General features: G+C 51.3%; 3 protein-coding genes across 3 annotated transcripts; 2 read left to right on the top strand and 1 right to left on the bottom strand.

Annotated features, from left to right (window-relative positions):
- Window positions 1-1,339: 1,339 nt before the first annotated feature.
- Window positions 1,340-2,906, top strand: LOZ57_000382 (uncharacterized protein; the record flags this gene model as incomplete). The annotated part of the gene is made up of 2 exons (XM_049249486.1): window positions 1,340-1,957; window positions 2,007-2,906. 2 exons carry the CDS (start codon window positions 1,340-1,342, stop codon window positions 2,904-2,906), a joined length of 1,518 nt encoding a protein of 505 aa, XP_049111680.1.
- A 13,071-nt stretch (window positions 2,907-15,977) lies between these two features.
- LOZ57_000381 (uncharacterized protein) lies at window positions 15,978-17,837 on the top strand (the record flags this gene model as incomplete). Its single annotated transcript, XM_049249485.1, has 3 exons — window positions 15,978-16,277; window positions 16,346-16,628; window positions 16,687-17,837. 3 exons carry the CDS (start codon window positions 15,978-15,980, stop codon window positions 17,835-17,837), a joined length of 1,734 nt encoding a protein of 577 aa, XP_049111679.1.
- Window positions 17,838-20,462: 2,625 nt separating this feature from the next.
- MRPL10 (YmL10) lies at window positions 20,463-21,556 on the bottom strand (the record flags this gene model as incomplete). Its single annotated transcript, XM_049249484.1, has 2 exons — window positions 20,463-21,123; window positions 21,195-21,556. 2 exons carry the CDS (start codon window positions 21,554-21,556, stop codon window positions 20,463-20,465), a joined length of 1,023 nt encoding a protein of 340 aa, XP_049111678.1.
- Window positions 21,557-21,653: the final 97 nt, after the last annotated feature.

Below are 21,653 nucleotides of genomic sequence, written 5' to 3'. Positions count from 1 at the left end.
CTCAGCATGATATTTACCTTAGTCTCAAGTACCATCCAACCACCATTCTCGAGTTTACACTGAATAATCGCAGGGTGTTTCGGACGCCTGCCCACCTAAGTCCGTACTAGGGCCTAGGCTTTTCGGTACGCGAAAAACGCGTGGTCATTGTGAGGTGTGCGCAAATATGCCCCTGTGATCTGCCAACCGCCAAAAAATATATCCCCTCCCAATTGTTATATTCTGAAACTTCCTCCTCAGTGTTTAGCCCAGACTCGCGAGAAACACGGCACATGGGTACTCGCAAATATATTTTTCGGTTGAGCTCTGTTAAGCCTTTGCCGCGTGGCTATATGTCGCTAAGCATGGGCTTGTACACTAAGAGCGACGGAGCGAGAATCTTTGCCACATTCTCGTGAGCTGAGGTATTTGCACTGTACAAAATGTCAAATTCTTCTTTTATCCTAATGGCCAAGTATCAGTGGAACCAAACACATTTATAGCCTCAGGAATATTTATATTTCCTAAAATTTAAGTCTGAAGATCATGGGAGAAATGTAAGCTGTGGAAAGCCAAATGGAAGATTTTTCAATGCAAACATGCTATTTAATAATGATTTTTGAGCCAGGTGTTCTAGTAGACTAGCATAACGAACACTGATCCAAGTGAAGTCAGGTACAGTGTAGTTAGCGTTTGGCGTTATAATAAGAAGGCATGGGATACAGCTTGTGTCTAAGTATACAGGTCAGATCTAGCCGACAGTATTTTTGAATAATTATGGGACGCTTTTTGGAGTACCTGTGGTCTTTCTCTACCTTCAGAGCAAAAAAGTAAAAGTGTAGCCATGTGAGCCCTGCCTAATATTGGTAGCATTTACTTCTCTTTCTGACTTGAGGATAATTGATATTCTATACTCTATAGAATTTACCCATGATGATTTGTAGCCTTCGAATACACATGTCTGCCCGGAAGCATGTTTGATGGGCATAACACGGGTTATAGAGTAACTAGTTACAGAAAGTGTCAGACTTGTCTGCCAGCCAAGCAAAAGAATGACCACCCTTCTAATTCCACTAGGCTCATGCACATAGTCTGTTCAACAGAAAAGGTATGTACTCCGTACAGAGTAAATAGTTAAGTTAACTTAGTTGGTTAAACAAACTAAGTAAATGACTAACTACATCACGTGGTACCACGCCACGGCCGCTATTGCTAATTGGACAAACTATCAGACAGCAAGGATGCTTTCTATTTACCTTTTTTTTTTGTTGTTCTCTCAACAGTCACTAGCACATCATAAGATACACCCAATATTAATTATTTCAATTGCTCCCCTATCTTCCAACCCTCAATTGTCCCCATGAGTCGACGTCGCACGACCAAAGCTCCGACTACCAATGCAGTTCCTACTAAACGACGCCTCGAGACGGACACAGCCTCTCAACGCGATACAAAACGAGTCAAAGCAAGACCGACAAAGGTAGCCAAGCGCACGAAGCCAATAAAGAAACGTCAATCTCAAGCTATTTTAAACTCGGTATCAACAAGAAGGCTACATACCTTTACCTTTGGTACTGGAAGCTCAGGGGAACTTGGTCTGGGGCAGTACAGAGATCGTACATATCGTCCCACCCCGAATGAAATGTTAAACTCCGATTCAGTTGGTATTATCGGCCTAGCTGCTGGTGGAATGCATGCTGCTGCAATAACCCATGACAATCGGATTTTCACTTGGGGCGGGAATGACGACTTTGCCCTTGGCCGGGACACCACCTTTGAAATGAAAATGCAGGATATCGATGATGCTGATTCCGACGATTCGGAAGACCCCGAGTTGAATCCCTTAGAAGCTACTCCAACTGCAATTCCTTCCCGCTTCTTTTCGTCCGACGTTAGCTTTGTTCAGGTTGTAGCTGGAGACAGCGCCACATTCGCTTTAACTGCGGATGGTTTAGTATATGGTTGGGGTACATTTCGAGTAAGATTTGTCTTCGTTTGCTAAGGATATAAGCTTATCTTTTGTCAAGGACTCCAATGGCAAACTTGCCTTCTCCATTGACCAGAGTGGCCAAATAATTCAAATCCAACGATCGCCGCAGTTGATCCCACAACTAAAAGACATTACCCAGCTTAGTGCTGGTACAAATTATGTTCTAGCGCTTGACACAAGTGGCACCGTCTATTCCTGGGGAAATAATGAGCAATATCAACTTGGGCACCGCTCACTTTCGCGGCATCGGTCTTTGCCACTTCTGCCTAAGCTCGTCAGCTTGCCCAAAAAACAAATCGCCTTTATTTCTGCTGGAGCTTACCATGCATTTGCCATCGACAAGACCGGAAATGTTTGGGCATGGGGTTGTAACAATTTTGCACAAACAGGAATCCGTCAAAATGCAGGTGATGATGGTGCTGTTGTCTTTCCTCCACAGAAAGTTGAATCCCTTGGGACGGGACAGATCAAATTGATTCAGGGGGGGAAACATCATTCCGTTGCTGTCTCATACAACGGTAAATGCCTAGCCTGGGGCAAGATTGATGATGGTCGGACTGGGATTGATACCAAGAGTCTTCCTTTGGATGATGCAAGCATTCTTGTCGAATACAACAAACCACGGGTTCTTCTTACACCTACGGCTTTGCCCATTTCTAATTGCAGTTTTGCCGCTGCTGGGGACGACCATAGCATCGCTCTGACCTCCGAGGGAACCGCTTACTCGTGGGGTCTGAATAACTCAGGCCAATGCGGCTTGGGCCCAAATAACTACAAACGTGACCCTGAAGAGGAGGTCCTTACCGCTACTGTTATAAGTTGCGATGCCCTCCGCGGAAAACGTATCTCCTGGGCTGGTGCCGGAGGCCAATACTCAATCATCGCCTGTGAAACTTCCCCTGAGCCTTCTGAGGCCCATGCCAATGGTACCTCCTAAGTCATTTTCTTACATTTTTAATGTTTCATCTCAAACGACTAGCAATAAGTTTCTTTCATTGGCTCTGGCTTGTATTGGAGTGTGTTGGCCATCAGTTTCATCATTAAGCTCTACTGCTTAAACGAATGGCCACGGAAAAAAACTATTGATGCATGGGCAAGGCGACGTTCGCTCTATACTCGCTTTACCTTGTTGATTCAGCCGCCTTGCCCACTATTTGGAGCGAAATATTTGGTTGCTTGGATATGAGATACCCAGCACCACTTTCCTTTTCTCTTGCTGCTCACTAGGGGGCGTTTCACGGGACTTCAGATACCTGTCACGTTGCAATACTAGCTCACACTCTGTTGTGCCTCTCATCAGTGAGATGGAAAAGATCCTGCGGATGTGTACAAAAGGGCAGCATTTCCCAACCATAACTGTGAAATATCTCTCAATATCAAAACTCCCTGTGCAGCTATGATCAACTTGGTTGTGGCATTATCGTGAGACTAATCTCCTTGGACTTCGGTGGGCTTAATTTAGGGGTGAGGAACGTCCTCCCGCCGTAGTACGCGGTCCTCTCGCTCTAATGGCTATTCCCACGGCTCGTTCCTGAGAAATAATGATGATAGAGACGATTTATCATCCCGCCTGTCACCTGATCGCGCTCAATACCGCTACGGGGTTCTAACCAGTTCTAGATCAAGTGGTTATGAATTACCCGGCAACGGATTAAATACCTATCAGTCAACTGGCTTCGGAACAGGTCATGGCCCAGAGCAATGCCAAAATGCCCCAGGCTCGATACGCCATGGATCTTTGCAATATCAGTATGAACTCATCTAGGGAAAGGGCAGTGAGGGTACAAACAAACTACTCGGATATTAAGCCGAGAGGTGAGGCAAAGACGTGAATGGGAACGACAAATAATAACCCCCTTGAGAATTCTCAAACCAAGCATCCCCAATATAGTCTAAGATACTGACCAAACCTACCAATTTTTAGTATATCCGGAGCAGAAAACTAGCTACAGAAGGGCAGAAAACCACGCAGCTTCAGCAACAATCGAGCAGAGCTGCGCCCTTTTTGCTTATAGAATTGTGGTAGAAGTACTTACTCGCGCCGCCATGCCCACGGGAGTAGCAGCAGCGAACGAAACGAGCAAGCTAAAGTAATACTAGAATTATACGAACACTCCCCTTTTTGGCTCATGTCCAACTATGCTAGTCCAGGCAAGCCCCGTCTGCAGTCCTTTTGAAAGCCACGGGGCACATGCCCTGCGGTGTGTCCAGAGGACGAAATACGTTGAGAATAGAGGGACCCCTAAATCTCAATAGATTTGCTGTCCTATTAACTCGTAGTTAACTGTAGAGCAGTGGAAGTGCCTCGCATAACAAAAATCAGTCTTTTATGCCCGTTTATGTATGTCTTGAGTACATGGAACAAGTGGGATTATGGCCAACAATATATCTGAAAGTCGTGTAAAAAGGATCCATGAGGAGTCCTTGTACTCGGTACTGTGAGCCATGTAAAAAGGATTGCAAGTGGAGTACTTCTACTCTGTACAGTATCAATATCCAGATTCTGCACTCAGGTCAGCTCCCCTATAGCAAAGACAGGTCCATTTCTGCCCTAGTTAAGATCAAAGTGAAATAGCATCATATTTCAGCCCTGATTGCTTTCCCTAAAAAAGCGTAAGGAGGCCCACAATCTTTCATCGATAGTGTGAAGAGGTGGATATTCACGAGCTGGGGTCAACCAACTCAGCCATTCGGCTAAAAAGGTGAACCCCTTCCTAGGTGTAGGCTGTCGGTTCTGTCGTCTTTTCCCACCGCTGGCTACCCAGGTACCTCGCAGCCGTGGAGCTATTCCGATCTCGTCAACTCACGACCTCGTACACCTAGTTAGTTGACCAGCTTAACTAGTGTCGGCGAGGCGGTTGAGCATTTCGCTAGGGCTGCAACGGGAGAACGTCCCTGGCGAACTACCATCACGGAACGTAAATCACTAGCTCCAACGGCTGACCAACCTTGTGATTTCCCTCCGGCGCAAGGCGGATTTCGAAAGCAAGGGATGAGACCTCTGGAGAAAGGGGATAGTCGCTGGTGTGCTAGGGAGGGCGGTGTTGATGATTCCCACCCGCTAACTAGGCCAACTGGACGGCCGCTATTGACACGGCTCATCGGTCGATAATTACCCTCCGTGTGCAGCATGGCTGGCTCTAGAGCAGGAATCATCGGCTGAAAACCGAAGTTCAACAAGAATAACATCCATCCCCAGTGCTCCTGAAGCTCGCGCAAAAGTCAATTCACGCGCCGCAAGCGGGACCCTGGAAGGGCTGTCGTCTTTTCGAAACCGAAGGGCCAGCGAGCTAAATCAAGTTGCCGTTTGATTCAGAGCATCGCGCACGCGGGAGAAAAAAAAACACATCCCGCTTTCGCCGTGAATCTGGCTCGGCACATGTGGGCTCGTTAATAATAATATTCTTATTCAAAAAAAGGGGGGGGAAGAGAGAGAGAGATTGGAGATTTCTATTTTTATAGCCGATGATGCTCTTTTAGGTGCTGAAACCCCAACCCCCCTCGCAAATCCACAAATCAACCAGGGGCGGCACGCAAGAGTCAATCTCTCTCTGACTTACTCCGTCATCCTCTCAGACTGAACTAACTACTACATCGTTAGCGAAGGAGGAGGAGCGCGCGGGCGTAAGATGGGCACGAAAGCTCATCCCGGGCGTGGGATTGCAGCACAAACAGAAAAGCAAAAGAAAAACCTGCTCGAATGTCGCATCATCCAGGCCCCCCGATCGGTATACGGCTGCGACCTTCTCGAACGCCGGGTCCATGCGAGGGACAGGGGCACACTTGGGAGAACCTGCGGCCGGCGGTCGAGGCCCGGCGACCGTCCCCGTCTGCTCATTTAGTTATCGCTCCTTGCAGAGGAATGGAAAGACAAGAGAGAGAGCGGCGTGAAACCGGCGATGTCTCCTCGCCAGCAATACTGGATTTCTTCGCTCATCGCGCGATGCGCATTGAATCTTTTTCTTTTGGCTAGTATCGAGGAGTTGTACCTAGTCAAAACACCCTGCGCGTCCTCCGTACGTACAAACAAGACTTTTGACACAGTTTTTCTTTACATACGAAGATCGATCGAAATCTTGCGCAAATAATAATAATACCTGTCCTGCCATGCTAATAATCATTTCGTTCATTATCAGACGGGGCCCCCAGAGCTCCGCTTTTCCCTGGGGGGAGCCCTGAGAATCCCAGGCACTCTGAAGCTCTCGGTTCCCAGGTTTTCCCTGTCGACAAGCCAGAAGGCGGGCAGGGCCGCAGGGGGGTGGGAAGGCAACTCGAAATCCCAGAGCTGGAGATGGAGAATACATACGGAGTACAACAATAATAACCATCGGTTACTATATGCACGTATCCCTCTCGAGTCAGCGATTAGCGTTCTTGAGCATCAGGTATTTCTTGCGCGGTCGAAGTGATCGATGCCTTGCGGACCCTGCTGCGCGGTCGAAAAAAGTGGCCGTTAACTCTCTTGGTAATGCACGCGTGTTTCCAATGGGAATGGCCGCCCGGCAGCGTGTCGGCCTGGGGGGTCGTGAAGTGACAAATAATACTAGTTCGTCGGGCCCGCAAGTGACAAGTCTCATCAAAAAGAAAAGAGCATTGTTTCTCTACAGCATAGTTAGTTAACTATGCCCGCTGGGCGAAAATGGACTCGCTCAAAGCTTCACGCCTATTTTCTTCTCTCTCTTTTGTGTTTCTTGTTTATGAAAAGGTACCTGCACGATGCGATTTTCCCCAGGGACCCTGCCTGGCTCTGACATAGCAGTCATATGTATCTCCCGGGGGAAGCGCGGATCTCTCGAAATGGCATGACAAGGAAAAAAAAAAAAAAAACAAAAGAAAGGGACGCCATATGTCGCCAAAACCAAAGACCATGCAGTGATGGCTCGAGACGGCGCGTCGTGGGACGGCGTCGAGCCCGATCAGACACCCTGGGCCTCAGGCGCACGCATGTGTATATCTTCGAGCATGATGTTTCAACTCCTCGGCCTGGAGAGGCGATATTCTCGAATTCTGATGCTTTGCCCAAACAAGGCACTGGTGTTGCGGCGTGAGCGCCGGCCCACGGCGCCCTGCTGGCTGGGTATATTGTAGTAGTTAACTACTGAATATGCAGTGTATGTAAAAATGGAAAAAGCGCAGAGCAAAGGACCCAAGAACCCCTCCCCCCCCGGCCATGCTGCGGGAAATAAATGATAAATGAAATAATAAAAAAAGATATGCACGCCAGGCCTGGTTCCATGCAGCTCGCGCGTGCATAAAAAAAAAGCCCACTCACTCTCCTGTCTGGGAGAGCTGGTAACAAAAAAATAAGACGAGAGAGGGCGAGAGGGCAGTGAAATGCCGAGATTGGGATTGCCCTCAAATTTGAGACTCCGGACGAGTCGCCGTCGCTCAACAGCAGAGCATCACCAGACCAAACGCATGAAAGCCGGCTGCCGTAGACAACACAGTACCCGCCCGTGGCACTCTTTTGCTTTTTTTTTTCTTGTTCCCCATTCTCACCTCTCTCATCATAGAGTCTGGGGGTGTTAAAATGGTCTTGGGAGAGGGGGGGCTGGGTATGGAGTACGGAGTAAAGAGGAGCCCCAATGATACCCTTTTATTTTTATTATTTCCCCCTCGCGCTGGTTTGAGCTGGCGCTGTGCTCGCTCTTCTTCTGGGCTCTGATTCATCAGACGGGGTCTGACGACGACCCTACCCTGGCCGCCGGGCGGGGGAGGGGCTTGAACAGCGCAGCGCAGCGCAGCATGTTGTGCGGTGGGCTGGCTGGTGGCCGTGTTGGTTTAGTTAGTTAGTATAAGGACCAGAATCGGGGTAACTTATGTACCTCGTAACCCGTGTACTCGGTGGTAGTTACATCGCTGGTATTTTGATGTGATTGTCGCATCTGCGAGAGTTGACCTGTGATGCGCACAAATTGTTTTTTTTTTTTTTGTTCTCCCCTCCCTGGTATCCCTTCTCTGCTCTCCAGCTGACCTCAGTGTGCATCAGAGCAGTAGTAGTGAATGCCCAGCCGTACGTATCACAGCGCGCAGCCCCCGTCTCTCTCACACATCATCGACCTACCTAATGGACGCACAACCTTGGCTCTCCTCCGAGTTGAACAGGCGTGCTGTTGACACCAAAAAAGGTCACGACGACTCGCCCGAAAGCTTCGCACGTAAGTCATATGTAGTCAGTTAGTTACTAGCATCTAGCATGGAAGACCGGATCGGTATTATTGTTATTGTTATTTTCATTATTTGTCTTTTCGCCGCTCTCGCGTATGTATGTACGGATGGGGTTGGATGGGGCATGCGATCCATCCAATGCATGGCCGCAAGCCCGGGCCGGGGGGTTATGAAGTTGTTGGGCGTGAAGCATGGCGAAAAGGCAACCTTTTTTTTTTTTTTTTTTTTTTTTTTTGCCTGTCAGCAGGTAACTAGGCCCAGGGCGAAGTTTCTTTCTCTTTCTCTTCTTTCTTTATCTCGCCGTGTGTAAACAGTTTCATCCTCATGATGGCAACCACTCACTCTACTAACTCGCTTCCGGCGCGGGTCACCGACGGGCGACCCTGTCTGACATTATTTTTCGTTATCATCAATCAGCATTCCACACCACCCGCGTCTCCTCTTTCTTAATGTTTTTTTTTTTTTCAAGCGGCCCATCGCTTAACCCACTAGTGAGTTACTTCGTCGTCACAGCGGCCACCCGCCTGCCTGCTCTAGGTCCGTGTTCGCGGCCCGGCATGGGATCCAGTCATTCATCATCATCATCATCATCATCCTCGCCACGCCCGGACTCGCAAATAATAAAATAAAGAATAAAAAAAAAAAATTTCGAAATCAAATCAGAAATCGTAAAATACGGGAGCAAAAATCCAACAAATAATAATAATAAGAAGTCGTTTACGGTCTAGGAGACCCTCCCCCGCCGAGGATGGAGCCACGCCCAAACATTGGCTGGCTCATGGATTAGTTAGTTAACTACTCCGTAGTTAGTGAGCCCTTTCTTATGCGCCAGCGCCAGCTCGACGCTTTGGAATATAAATAAGGAATCCGTGTGTGTTGTACAAGATCCCTCTTCGACATGGGCGGCGGTCGGTGCTGGGCCGGACCTGGCCTGGCGGAGTTACATAGTCACATACTACTACATACAACGATGGCCCCAAGACGTGGCTTGGAGAAATCGGATCGGGGGTCATCCGCTTGAAGAGTTGATATTTTTCTTTATTGTGTCTGCCTGTCAGGCCTGTCGATGGCGCTTGGCTTCAGCTGGGCGGAGGGCATAGACCTGACAGGTAAGCCAGTCAGTGAACTATCACGAAGTGGCCGGGCTACGATCAGCGGTTGGACGGAGGAGTATCGTAACTATGCTTGCATCGTCCGTCAGGCAGTTATTCATTATTCATTGGTCGCTGCAGGCGTTTCGACGGCGGGCGATCGATCTCTGCTTGGGAGTTAGCGAACTACGTGGTCTTACATAGTTAGTTAGCCAACGCTGCCCTGGAACCATGTAACTCTCATACGCATGATGGAGTCACGGAGTGGCAGATCCATCGGCCTTCCTGGGGTTGCGTCGCGCGTACAGGTTTACCTGCGCATCCCAGGATGATATGTATGGCATGGATTTACTCGTTACGGAGGCAGCGGAAACAGGTACATACTAGTCCTCTTGTCCGCGGGCTTCGACGCTCTTCGTTGGCAGGAAGTGCCATCCGTCGAGGACCTGCGGGATCCAGCGGGAAAATGCCCATCCGCACACATCGACTCCCAAGACCAGCCGGCCTGGCCTTCTGCGGCGCACGCCAACCGGGTTCATCCTGATTAGTTAGATACCACGATCAGCCCCCCCTCTCCCGCGTTCAAACCGGTCAGATCGGGGTGCACAACGACGGTATCCTCTTCCCTCCCTCTCTCTTTTCTCTCTCTTTCTCGCCCTCCCGAGCGAGTGAAACCTGCAGCGACAAGGTTTACGCCCGGTCCCCGCCCCCATCGAATATCCTTTCAAATGCGCGCTGACTCAGCCGCCAGTGGGCATCGTGAGAGGGGCGGCGTGTATTATTATTTGCGCGGCCCCGGCACGCACCAAACACACACATACGACCTGCCTTGCTCCGGGGGTTTTTTGTCTTTGGTAAACTCCTGCGTAGCAGTCAGGCCTAGGCTCGCCGGGGCAGGAGCCGCAGCAGCAGCAACAGCAGCAGGAAGAGGATGAAAGAAGACGGGGGCGGCGGCGGCGGCGGCGGCACGGTAAGATCTTAAAGGGTCTCGCCAGGCTGGCACCCGTTTGTGCGCGGGTTGTGACTTAGGGCGGCGATGGTGGTGGTGGTGGTGGTAGAATGACGACGGGCTTTGTTGTGTGATTCGGACCTTGGGAGTGAAACGGCGGGCGGGCGGGTTTCATAGTCATCATCGCGGATTCACAGCCCGCAACGCAACGCACGGTGGGACGCACACACATGAGCGATGCTGCTGCCGTGGGGCTGGGCGGCCCGGCGGATGGCGATGGCGATGGCGATGTCGTGCTCAAAGCCAGATCGTAATAAATGCCGTGATTAATAGAATAATAATAAGGAGAATGCACGAGCATGTCACATGCGTTGTTTTACGGGAATAATAATAAGAAGAAGAATATAAGTCTTCTTTTTTTTTGTCAAGACAATAGTCCCATGCGCACTGGCTGCGTTCAGAACGCCAAAGCGCCTTGAATCTCGTAACTGGGAGGGAAACACGGGGGATTGGCAACACACATCCTGTGCCAGTGATTGTTCCAGGATGGCCGCTTTGTGCTTGCTCGCGAGTCTTAGGACCGAGCCAGAGGAGGAAAATACGATGATGATTTAGATGAAGGGGACGGCAACACACATGTGCTCTTTTTGATGAGAGAGGTGAATGATAATAATAATAATAATAATATGTCTTGGGATGCTGGCCTCGCTAGTTGAAGCCAGCCCATCCCAAACTTCGCTTTTTCGCACAGGAAAACTCTGTGCTCGCTTGGAGGGGGGGGGGGAGGCAAGTGACAGGCAAAGCCGTGCTTGGGTCTTACGGTCTGACCCTTGCATAACGGAGTAGTGATATGTACTCCGTATGTACTCTGTATAGTACCAATCAACCGATCACATATGCAATCAAGTTGTCCTGCTGTGTTTTCACGCGCCGGGCGGGCTGAGTAGATTAAGTACATACTCCGCAGTACGGACATCCCCCTCCCTCCAATCAATCGATTGAAACGTTGGGCTCAAACTCCCACGGTCGTGAAAAAATCAAACCCGGCCAAACAAAAAGAACCAAGAGAGAGAGAGATTTTCGAGTCACATCTATTCATAGCCTGCGGGCCAGACAAGTCCGGTTTGTTCTGTTTGGCCAGCAACGCCAAACTCCGCAGGAGTAGTTAGTATGTCTGACGGCCGTGCAGCAGTGGGGGGACGATGGATGAGGCGGGCTGGAAAGACCGTGGCCCTGATGATGGACATCACTCAATTTGCAGGGCGTCACCCGGGGGGTAAAAGCTGCGTGGTGGTGGTGGTGGTGGTGCCGCTGCACGCCAGCGGAGGAGAGACGACAGACAGACAAGGCGGGTTCGACAACTCCGTGACAAGGCAAGGGTGGCTCCTGGCCAGTAGTACTCCGTAGTCACGTAACTACGTTAGGTAGGTATGTACGGGAGTATAAGAGCGAGGCGAGTCCGAGAACGCGACCGTACGGAAAAGCCGTAATGTCCGGAACGGCACAGGTATTGTAACAAGCTCGCTCTCATGCATTCATTCATTCGCTCGCCGGCTGGCTGGCTGGCGCGCGCATGCATCTGGGGACTTGGATTGGCTGGCACAATCCCCAGCCAATGGGCGGGCGCGCCGAGGCTGGAGCCAGCCAGAGCCAGCCGCGTAACGGCGCTAAAGGATGCCGCGTGGGATTGGCTGCGTAAAAGCGGCAGTCTGTTATTCCTTTGCTGACAAAGCCCCTTTTTTGTCCTTCCCACCGCCTCCCCCTAAACCTAGTGTTGTTCGCCGCACAGAGAGCGAGAAGAGAAGAGAGAGTCTGGGCGCGGGCTGAGCAAGCCCGCCAAAGAAGGACGGGACGAGCATAAAGCAGATGCCTAAAGTCTTTATGTGGGCGGTGCACACAAAACCCCGCGGTGTCATTATTAATTACGCCGTCCCTCCCTCACCTGACAATAATAATTCGCCATGTTCGCCCAAGCGAACGCAAATCCTTGGGATGGGCTGAACTGATCGCCAGAAATCCATTATTATTATTATTATTATTATATTTTTTTCCAACGACCCAGATAATCTCTTTTTTGCGTTTTTTATTTTCTTTCTTTCGTGTTCGGCCGCGGGCGGCGGCGGCGTGCTGCAAGCGGTGTAAATACTAATCAGAGTGAGACTTGCTCAATTTAATAATAATGGGGGCGGGGGGAGGGGAAAGTGAGCGGGGTGGTTATCCCCTTCTTTTTTGTTCCCGCGCCTGGCTTGCGTAGTGAGTGAGAGCGACAGACCCCGAGGGAAGATCGCTGGTCGACCCGGTCGTCGTCGTCGCAGGTAGATAGAGTATTATTACGAAAGCTGCGCTGTCTCGCGTGCTGATTGGAGCCCCCCCCCCCCCTCTCCCGGACAAGGAGACCGGCCGTTGATACGAGCCATGCCGCTTTAGGCCAGGCATTCCGCGGGTTGATTTTTCTTTGTATTTTGTATCTTGTCTTGTCCTTTTCCTTTTGGTTTTTTCTCTTTTTCGTGATTCGCTGTGTGGGGGTTTTCTTGTGCTGCGGCGAATAATGCGGAATACTCCTACGACCGACCGAATGAACAAACGCAACGGGAGTGGTCGCACTCCGTAGAGCCGTTTAGTTAGTTACAGCCTCGGGAGGAATTTCTACGCGCTGTGGTTCCCTCTCCCAAGCCCCCCCAGCAGCCCCTACTTCTGCAGCCACCAATCCGCAGGCGGGCGGCGGGGCCCCGTCAGCTTTTCACAAAGCACCCGTAATCACACTTTTTGTGCTTTGTGGACCACGGATAGAGGGGGGGCAAAGAAAGAATAAAACTGGAGCAGTATTAATGAAAAGCTTTACCATTCACCTAAAAGAACCAAAAAAATCTCCACTCCCCGATCGTCTCTTTTCTCTTTCAACGCAAAAAACCTACCACCACCACCATCACCCCACCCCCTACCCACAGGAAAAGTAAGGACGGAGTACGGCCGACGTCGTTGTCTGACGATTCAAGCTGAAAGAGGTTGGTGGTGGAATTTGAACCAGCTTAGTATTAGTTAATTAGCAGGCTAGCGAGCAGGGCCAGCAACACAACACGTTGGTGCTGCTGCTGCTGCCCCTTGTTCTGGGCGCGGGTTTTGGCCCAGGCAAAAAAGCAAGCCGTGGCTGTTCTGTTGGCATTCGAAACGCCGGAATGGAGAGCGACACGGGAAGAAAAAAAGAGTGCAAGGTGTGTGTGTGTGTTTGTCTCATGCCTGTTTTAACAAGAAATCCCGGAACAAAAAAAGAGTTGTAGAACAACATATGAATGGGCGATGAATTATTAAAGGAAAAAATTACAGAGTAATTGCAGGACAACTGGTTCATGATAAGTTTGGGTCTGGCCCAAACTAAACTTCCTTTCAGGCATTGCATCCCACAGGACTGTTTTTGTTTGCAGGCCGCAGGATACATCCATCCCTGAGCAAGTACTTGTCCGTCCAATCCATTCTCACATTCCCGCTTTTTCTTGTCCTCGGGGTTTTTTCCCTGTGAACACTGTGTCATATGCCCGGTGAGGCCAGCAAGCCGGACCAACTACTTAACTAGCTCACTCACCCAAGACCTGGCCCGGTTGGCGGACTGCATGACTCAAAAAGGATCCCGACAGGAGCTGGCGGTACGGAGCCAGAGTAGAGTAATATACATTAATAACAACCAAGATAATACATGCGCTCTCTCTTTCCAGCATTGGTCGATATATTATTAATCTTCCATCCATGCAAAAAACACAAAAACGTAAAAAAATGTAAACGACGGGCGAATCCACGTTCCTCCCTTCCTACTACTGCTATCCCTACCAAAGACCATTATGTTTTTTTTGTTTTCATTTGCTGCGTGTGACTTGAATGGAAATTAACAAATGGATTGATTTCCTTTTTGTCTCACTGTGTCTTTTTTGTCTCTGCTCGCATCCTTCTCTGGAGCCAGTATTCTTATTATTGATTACGGCTAGCTACGAGATAGTTACTTTGATAGTCGGCCGGCCCTCTTTTTTTGGGTGTTGCATGATGTTATTACGGAGTATTGATTTGATTTGCATTTATCGTTAGATTGCGGCCCAGAGCAGCAGCGGTAGTGTGCTGTCCAACCTTGCACGCAGGCCAGGCTGGCAGGCAGGCAGCTTAGTGATATTAGTGTCAGAAGAGACTCACTAGTGTGTGCATCGCTGCCCCCTTTTCTTGAAAAGACGCGGCACCGTCGTAGGGGACTAACTAGTGTTATGTCGGAAGTTGGCGGTTGGCAGGCAGGACGGGGCGGCTGCGATTGAGATGGGGTCGAAGTGTGCCGGGTCGCTGCTGGCGGGCGTGGGTGCAACGCCGTATCGCTGGTGCTGCGGTGGTGGTGGTAGTGGTGGTGGTGATGGGGGTGAATAACGAGTATTGATAGTCACAGGCGATGGAGACGGGGTTTGCGAGGGTGCGCGGGGCGTATCGGGTGGCCCGAACAGGCAAGCGATGGGCGCGCGGGCGTCGTGGCCCTTTGGGCTGTGTGAGTACGAGGCGTAATCTTACCGCGCCGGAACCATCGCTGGGCGGCGTACGGTACGATACGATACGGCACGGTACGGGGCCTCTTGCGCGCTTGGGGACCAACCGTCGCAACGGGCGCTGCGTCGCCTCCCTGCCGCGGCCTGGGCCCCCCGATACACCCCCTCCCCCGGCCACCCGTCCCCAAGCCCATACGCCCGGCGGATACACTACCACGAGCCACGGCGCTCGTCGCCCAAGGAATCCTCTTTTTTTCCTTTTTTTTTTTTTATTTTCTGATTTCTCGCTTTTGTCGTTTTGAGTTTGTTGGATGGCCCTGTCTGGTCTGGCTGTTCTGGCGGTCCCCTGATCGGCGGCCTGGTCGGGGGGGGGGGGGGGGCAGCAGCGCAACAACAGCAGCAAACAGCGCCCGCCGCGGCTCCACCGCCGGGCCTTGCTGCGCTCCTAAGTAACTAATAATCCCTAGAGGACGAGACCGCCAAAACCCAAAACCTTCCAGCGGCACGCCTTGATTTGCCGCCTCCCATTATTTGCTGTTATTACCACCACCGTCTTCTTGTTCGGCTCCCTCGCTCGCTTTTTTTTTTGGCATTATTTGCTGCTCTTCTTGCTTCTTTTTGTTTTTTTGTTTCCCTGATCCACCGGAACTCCTCTCCCAATCCCCAATCCCAAACCGCCGCCCGCTAGCGACCAGCCCGCACCGCTCCTCGTCCCAGCCATGGCCCGCCCTCCACTAACCTGCCCTCGCTGAAACCTTGTGCTGCTTGCCCGCTGCCGCTGCTGCTGCTTGCTGATGCCGGTGCTGGTGCCGGCGGTTGGCTAGTGAAGTAAATGAGAAGGTGTGGGCTAGCTAGCTAGTTAACTCACTTCGCTCGCTCGCTCGCTGGCTGCTGCTCGGCCCTGGCCAATTGCTCGCTCTGTCGTCATCTGCGCTTCCTCTTCCCGCCGCTGCCCTTCACTCCTTCATTCTTCTTATTACTCGCGTTCCTCTCGCTCCTCTTTTTAGTCACTCCACCGCTGCTGCTGCCCATGCCTTGATTGTCCTCTTCCTCTTCCTCCTCCTTTAATGCCTCCTTCGCTCCCCGGCCTCTTCTTCCACTTCTTCTCTTTCTCCTCCTCTTCCTCCTCCTCACCTGCCACTCCATAACCTCCATCCCCCCCACTCATGCTCTGCACGCCTGCCCGTGCCCACGACCCATTGTCGCCCTCACCTCCCGCCTGCCGCTCCCCAGGCTGCTCCCCCTCGCGAATGCCGTGAGCCAACGCCGTTTGCTCGCCGCCCGAGGACATGATCGACCTCGCCGTCAAGCCGCCCTTCTCGCTCGGTCATGGCCGCCAGCCCTTCCACTTCCCCGGTCCTCTGCACTCGGCCGTGGCTGGCTCCCTCGCCATGCCGTCCCAGACCAAACCCGCCGCTGTCGCTGCTATCGACTCCCACGGCTCGCGTCAGCAGCAACCGCCGTCCCTGACCAGCCAGATGCCCGCCGCCGTGCCCAAGCACGCCAAGGAGTCTTCCATTGCCATATATCTGCAGGTGCCGTCGTCGATCAGTGAGAATGGTGGCAGCCTGGCCGATTTTGCTGCCCAGGTGAGATTCTGCCCCTTGCTGCTGTGTGAAGTGGTTTTATATTGACTTGGCCTGGTCTCGTGTTCTAGATCACCTGTCTGTTCTGGTTTGCCAAATCATCGAAACTCAAGCAGATCGAAGAGCGAGGACTGTCGTCACAGTTCATTCCTCCGCTCGACCCGGAGTGCATCCCCAGCATCGGCTTCACAAAATGGATGACCACAATCCTCTCCACCACGCAAGTCAGCCGCAACGTCGTCTTGCTGGCATTGATGTTCATATATCGTTTGAAAAAGTTCAATCAGTCCGTGAGGGGCAAACGGGGCAGTGAATTTAGGCTCATGACCATTGCCTTGATGATGGGAAATAAGTGTATATGATCCTTTTGGTTGTCTGGTCTTTGAAAATGCTTGCTGACCTGGTGCTCTAGTTCTCGATGATAACACATATACCAATAAGACATGGGGCGAGGTATCGGGCATCCCAATACAAGAAATACACGTTATGGAGGTCGAGTTTCTGAGCAACATACGCTACAACCTCTTCGTCACCAAGAAGGAGTGGGAGAAATGGCATTCGACCCTTCGGATCTTTGCGAACTATTTTGCCCGTGCATCTCGCATGCCATTGGACACCTCGACACAACAGCCCCAAATCCCAAGCCTCCAGACCTCCCCGTCCTTCACATCCATGTCCGCAAGCCCAATAGGAGTTGGTCGAGCCACACCGCCCACTTACCCTTCAACCCCAGTGACGCCATTTGGTGGGTCGTCGGCTTCCTTCTCTCGCCACCTTCCAGCAGTCCATCCACCAATATTGAACTCAACTCTGGCCAACGAGAGAAAACGCAGCTATGACGAACAGGCGGACGAGCATCCTCCCAAGAAATATGCTGGCCCTAGTACTTGGAGACAACCCGTTGCACACCCCCCTTACTCCGTGGCGACGTCCGAACCTGTCTCTGCCTCGTACAACACTTTGCCTGCTCTGTCAATTCCCCCTATACCTCAGCTGGTTCCTACAATGCACGTACCTGTCTGTCTCCCATCTACTCCGTCATCCGCCGGCCTTCCCACGTCGAGCTCGTCCACCAGTTTTCCGTTGTCCAATCAGCTGCCACTCCCAGTGTCCCGTGCCATGCCGAATACCTACACATCTGCTCCTACTTGGGGACGACAAGGAATCTCACCACCAGCCCTGGCACCCGTACTCAATCCAGCACCTACATCGGCCTTGCTGCCCGACCTTGCCAGACACTCCACTACGTATCCAGCAAACACATCGATTATCTCGCCTGCTCTCACAGCTTACTCGACACAAACTCCTACCCGTCTTTCTCCCACCGGAATGCTCGATAGAAACTCTCCCTATCGGCCCGTCCGCCCTGTCAACACGCTTCTATATCCCAATCCCTCTCCATCCTTCCCGCAAGCACGACAATTTCCCATGAACATGATGTATTACCAGCCGCTCGGCAAATCTTTGGCGGAACGCCGAACCGGTGTTCTTCCCTACTATCCGCAGCCGGAAGAGTGGCCAGAGAATTCATTGCCACCCTTTCCTCAGCTTCCGCCCCGATGAGCATGTTCACATCGAAAACCATTTCCCATTTGCTTAGCCCATCTCATTCATACTAGTCCTGACCGTTTCTTTGTACAGCATTACATCTCTGCATCTGATTTTGATCTGCATTTTCCCGGTGTTTGAGTAGAATGGAACCTTGGCTCGCTGCATATTTTATACCACTGTTTGGCTCTTTTTATTATTTTATTCTGCGACGATCATGACAATCATATTGGAGGGGAAAACTTTGCAATACGCCAGGCTATAGCCTTGGGTTAAATTGTTTATGCTATTACCTGGATTCATTTTAAGAGATATCCATGGGGGTGCGCAATATCATGTGCTTTTTTGTGTAAACTAATAATCACTTGGAATGCAATATTTATGCGCCACCCAAAATACCTGGTTTTCCTCCAGGAATGCTTTACCCGCATTTTCTTTTTTCACGAGACGGGCCATTCCGTGGTTGGCCTGCAGGGCGCCCGGCCCCGAGTCACGTGGATGTTTCAATTTCGCCGGAGCCGCAGTAACAATAGTCCGGGATATGCCGTGGCATCCCCCAGAGCCTGGTGGAGCAGCGAAGGACGGGCTGGGCTGGCTGATTGAGTGAGTGAGTGAGCTATTATTAAAAATACCCCCGGGCGTTGTCGATAGTAGGGTACTCAGGCCCTTATGTCTTGAGAGTATGGAGTTTTGTATGTGCCTATGTATGTGAAACAAGGGCTCCCTCCATGTTTCGGTATATACATCAGAAAAACAATTACCAAAAGAGAAAACGTATGGGGACGGGGCGGAAGGAAAGTTATTTCTTTTTCTTTCTGGGACCTGTCGGCTATTGAACCCTCGCTCGCTTAAGTCTGGTCTTGTCTGCACTTTTTTTTATTTTATTTCTTTTTTTTTTGATTATCTATTGATTGACTATTGGCGCGGTTGTTTTTGATCCCTTTCGAAGGATCCGAGGCTGGGTGAGATAACTCTCTAACTAACTAACTAACTAACTAGTCGATCTGTTTTGGGGCGAGCGCGCGCTGGCCTAGACCTTGCGAGAGAGCAAGGCAAGCTCCGATTGCCTGCTGTTCTTTTTATTTTTGTTGACCGAACGGAGTATTCGGAGGGTGGATGGTCTCAGGTTTTTCTTGCTGGCTTGTTTGCTGTTGCTAGCTATGCTTATTATTATCGACTAACTAATTATTGCTGCTGAGCACTCGGTACTACTACTACTACTACTTAGGTGTTGAGTTGGTTGCTGAGAAGGAGGAGGAATTGAACCCCCCCCCTCGAGGGATCATCGCACTTGTGCGTCATTTTTATCTTATGCCTGATACGGCGAGAGGCGGTCTGTGTACGGCAGGATATGTAACTCGTTCTTATTTATTCTTGTTATTAATATCAAATGCCATCCAGCGAAAGAAAAAAAAAACAGTGAGGAGCGTGGCGGTGGGGACCAGAAAAAAAAAAAGAAAGGGATGATAGATAAAGATAAAGACATACATACATACATACATTGACTGATCTACAGAATATGTATCGTCCGTACGGAGTCCTCTGTACAAAACAAATGAACCTGAAATCCCCAAACACACGAATCAACCCGCCAACCCCTTCCACTCGTATGCACGTACGTAGTTACTTACGTCACGTTCGTCCCGAAAAACCCCCCAGTCTATCCAGCCCCGTGTGCGTCTCACACGGACGCCAAAAGGCTCCTTGCCTTGCCTATGTGTGGCTTCTTGCTGGCAATAATGCCACGCGGGGCTCCGCCGCGCGTGTTCCTTCCGGGTTTCATGCCTCGAAACGGCGGGAGGGGGGAATACGTAGTATGCATGTATGCGCGTGTGTGTCGATGTGAATAATCGCTGGGCGGATGGATAGGGGCGGGGGGGGGGGGGGGGGGGGGGGGGGGGGGGGGGGGGGGGGGGGGGGGGGGGGGGGGGGGGGGTTGCTGTGCATCCCTTGGCGCGCTGCTGCTCGGGACGTTTGTATGTATGTATGGAGGGCCTGGTGGGTTTGAGTCTAGCGTGCGTGTGTCTGCGCGCTGGGGGAGAGAGAGAAAGAGGGTTGGTGGTGGAGAGTTGGGTCTGAGAGCTGGTGGGTATTTATGTATGTGTGGATGGAGCTCTGCGGGACGCGTGCTGATCATAGATAACGACCCGAGGGCGGACGGACGGACGGATGTTGGTTTGTTCCTCGAGGAGTATCGAGAAGGGATGATCAGCTGCGTGCGCTGTTGTGGGTGGGTTTGGAGCGAGAGAGAGCACGGGGTGCTTGCGAGTGGAGGATTGGGTCTGAGGGTTAGGGGCGTTTGTTTGTGATGAGCGTTGGAGGTCTTGTGGATGGAGTACGGGCTGCGTAGGGGGAGGCTGAAGGTTTTGATTATCTGCTGGGGCTGACGATGGCACGGCGGGTGGGAGATGGGGAGGGTGGAAGACGGGATATGTTGTTGCATTGGGGCTAGATGTGACCGTGCAGTCTTCCAGGATAAGCGGTAAAATAAAGCCTTTGAAAAACGGTGCAATAAAAGGACCAATGGACTGAAGAAGCAAATCCTCGTGGGTTTGCTGGGGAATATCTAGACACTGTGCAATAGAATTGATATATCGTGGTAAACTCAAATCACATAATATACAATCGTACCTGGCGAGCTTACCAGACCCGGTTCTCGGATAGCTTCGTCACCTCCTTCTTCGTCGTCTTGCGGGATTCTTCGCCCGGCGGCCTGAAGAACAAGCTGGGTCCTTCATGCTCCCCAACCAAATAGCTCAAGTAGCCCCGATGTTCCGGATCACGGTAGTACTCGATATCCTTCCGATTCGACGGATCCGGTAAGCGGTACTGGAACCCTTCACCCTTCACTCTGGGCTTATCGAAGCCCATTCCAACAATCAACTTGGGCGGAGCATTTGTGCCGTCAGCCGTCTTGCTCTCGACCTCCCCGTTGTTGTCCTGCTCTTGTTTTTGCTCTTGCTGCATCTTCACCCACGCCAGCGACACAAACGGATCCGTCTGGCCTTTCATGATCCGTTTGATCGCGTGGCGCGTGTAGTACCTCGTCACAATGGTGCCGCCGGCGGCTTCGACGGCGGCAATGGCGGACGCGGACGCCCGTGAGACGATGATGTTGATCGGCTGCTTGAGGGCCGACGAGCCGCCGCGGCCCAGCAGCTTGACGCCATCCTTGATACCGTGGATGCAGCGCGATTTGGCGAGTTCTTTGACTGTGATGGGCTGCGCAGGGTTAATGCGGCCTTGGTCGATCCAGTCCTGGATGCGGTCGATATTGACTTTGGACATATCCAGGGTGAAGCTGAAAACAATATAGGTTAGATATATCCTTCTGTTCCAATGATCAACTCATATTTTCTTTCTCAAGCTTACATATTGTCAAATCCGTGCGTTCCGTGCACGACTATGTCTTTGGTCTGCCCACCATTGAACCCAGCAGGGACTTTGCCATGCTGTTTTTGACCCTTGTGCCCCCGGCCAGAGGTTTTGCCCTTGCCGGAAGCCGGACCTCGACCTCGTCTGATGCGTTTGTTATATGCGCTTGGATTATCGGAGAGAGAGGAGAGGATTGATGCGTTGCGACTCTGGCTGGATTGCTGGAATGGTGACTGGCATTGGGACTGGGATAGAATTGATGGGAGTAGGCGGAGGAAAGGAGAGGGCGTCGAGGATGAGAGCTGCGATTGGAAAGGCAGAAGGGAAAGCGACGGTCGCCAGGGGAGTCGTGGAGGCATTGTGCGTACTTCCGAAGCTGTTGAACAGCCTAGCCTTGAGTTCCTGGACGTCTTTTTTGCTGTCGAACGAATTTCTTTGGCGCAATCATGTGATCGG

This window comes from Ophidiomyces ophidiicola (assembly GCF_022830035.1).
Source record: "Ophidiomyces ophidiicola strain CBS 122913 chromosome Unknown scaffold_1, whole genome shotgun sequence".
In the NCBI taxonomy this organism is placed as follows: Eukaryota; Fungi; Ascomycota; class Eurotiomycetes; order Onygenales; family Onygenaceae; genus Ophidiomyces; species Ophidiomyces ophidiicola.
The sequence above is the reverse complement of the archived record's forward strand: the minus strand, read 5'-3'. Positions and strand labels throughout refer to the sequence as shown.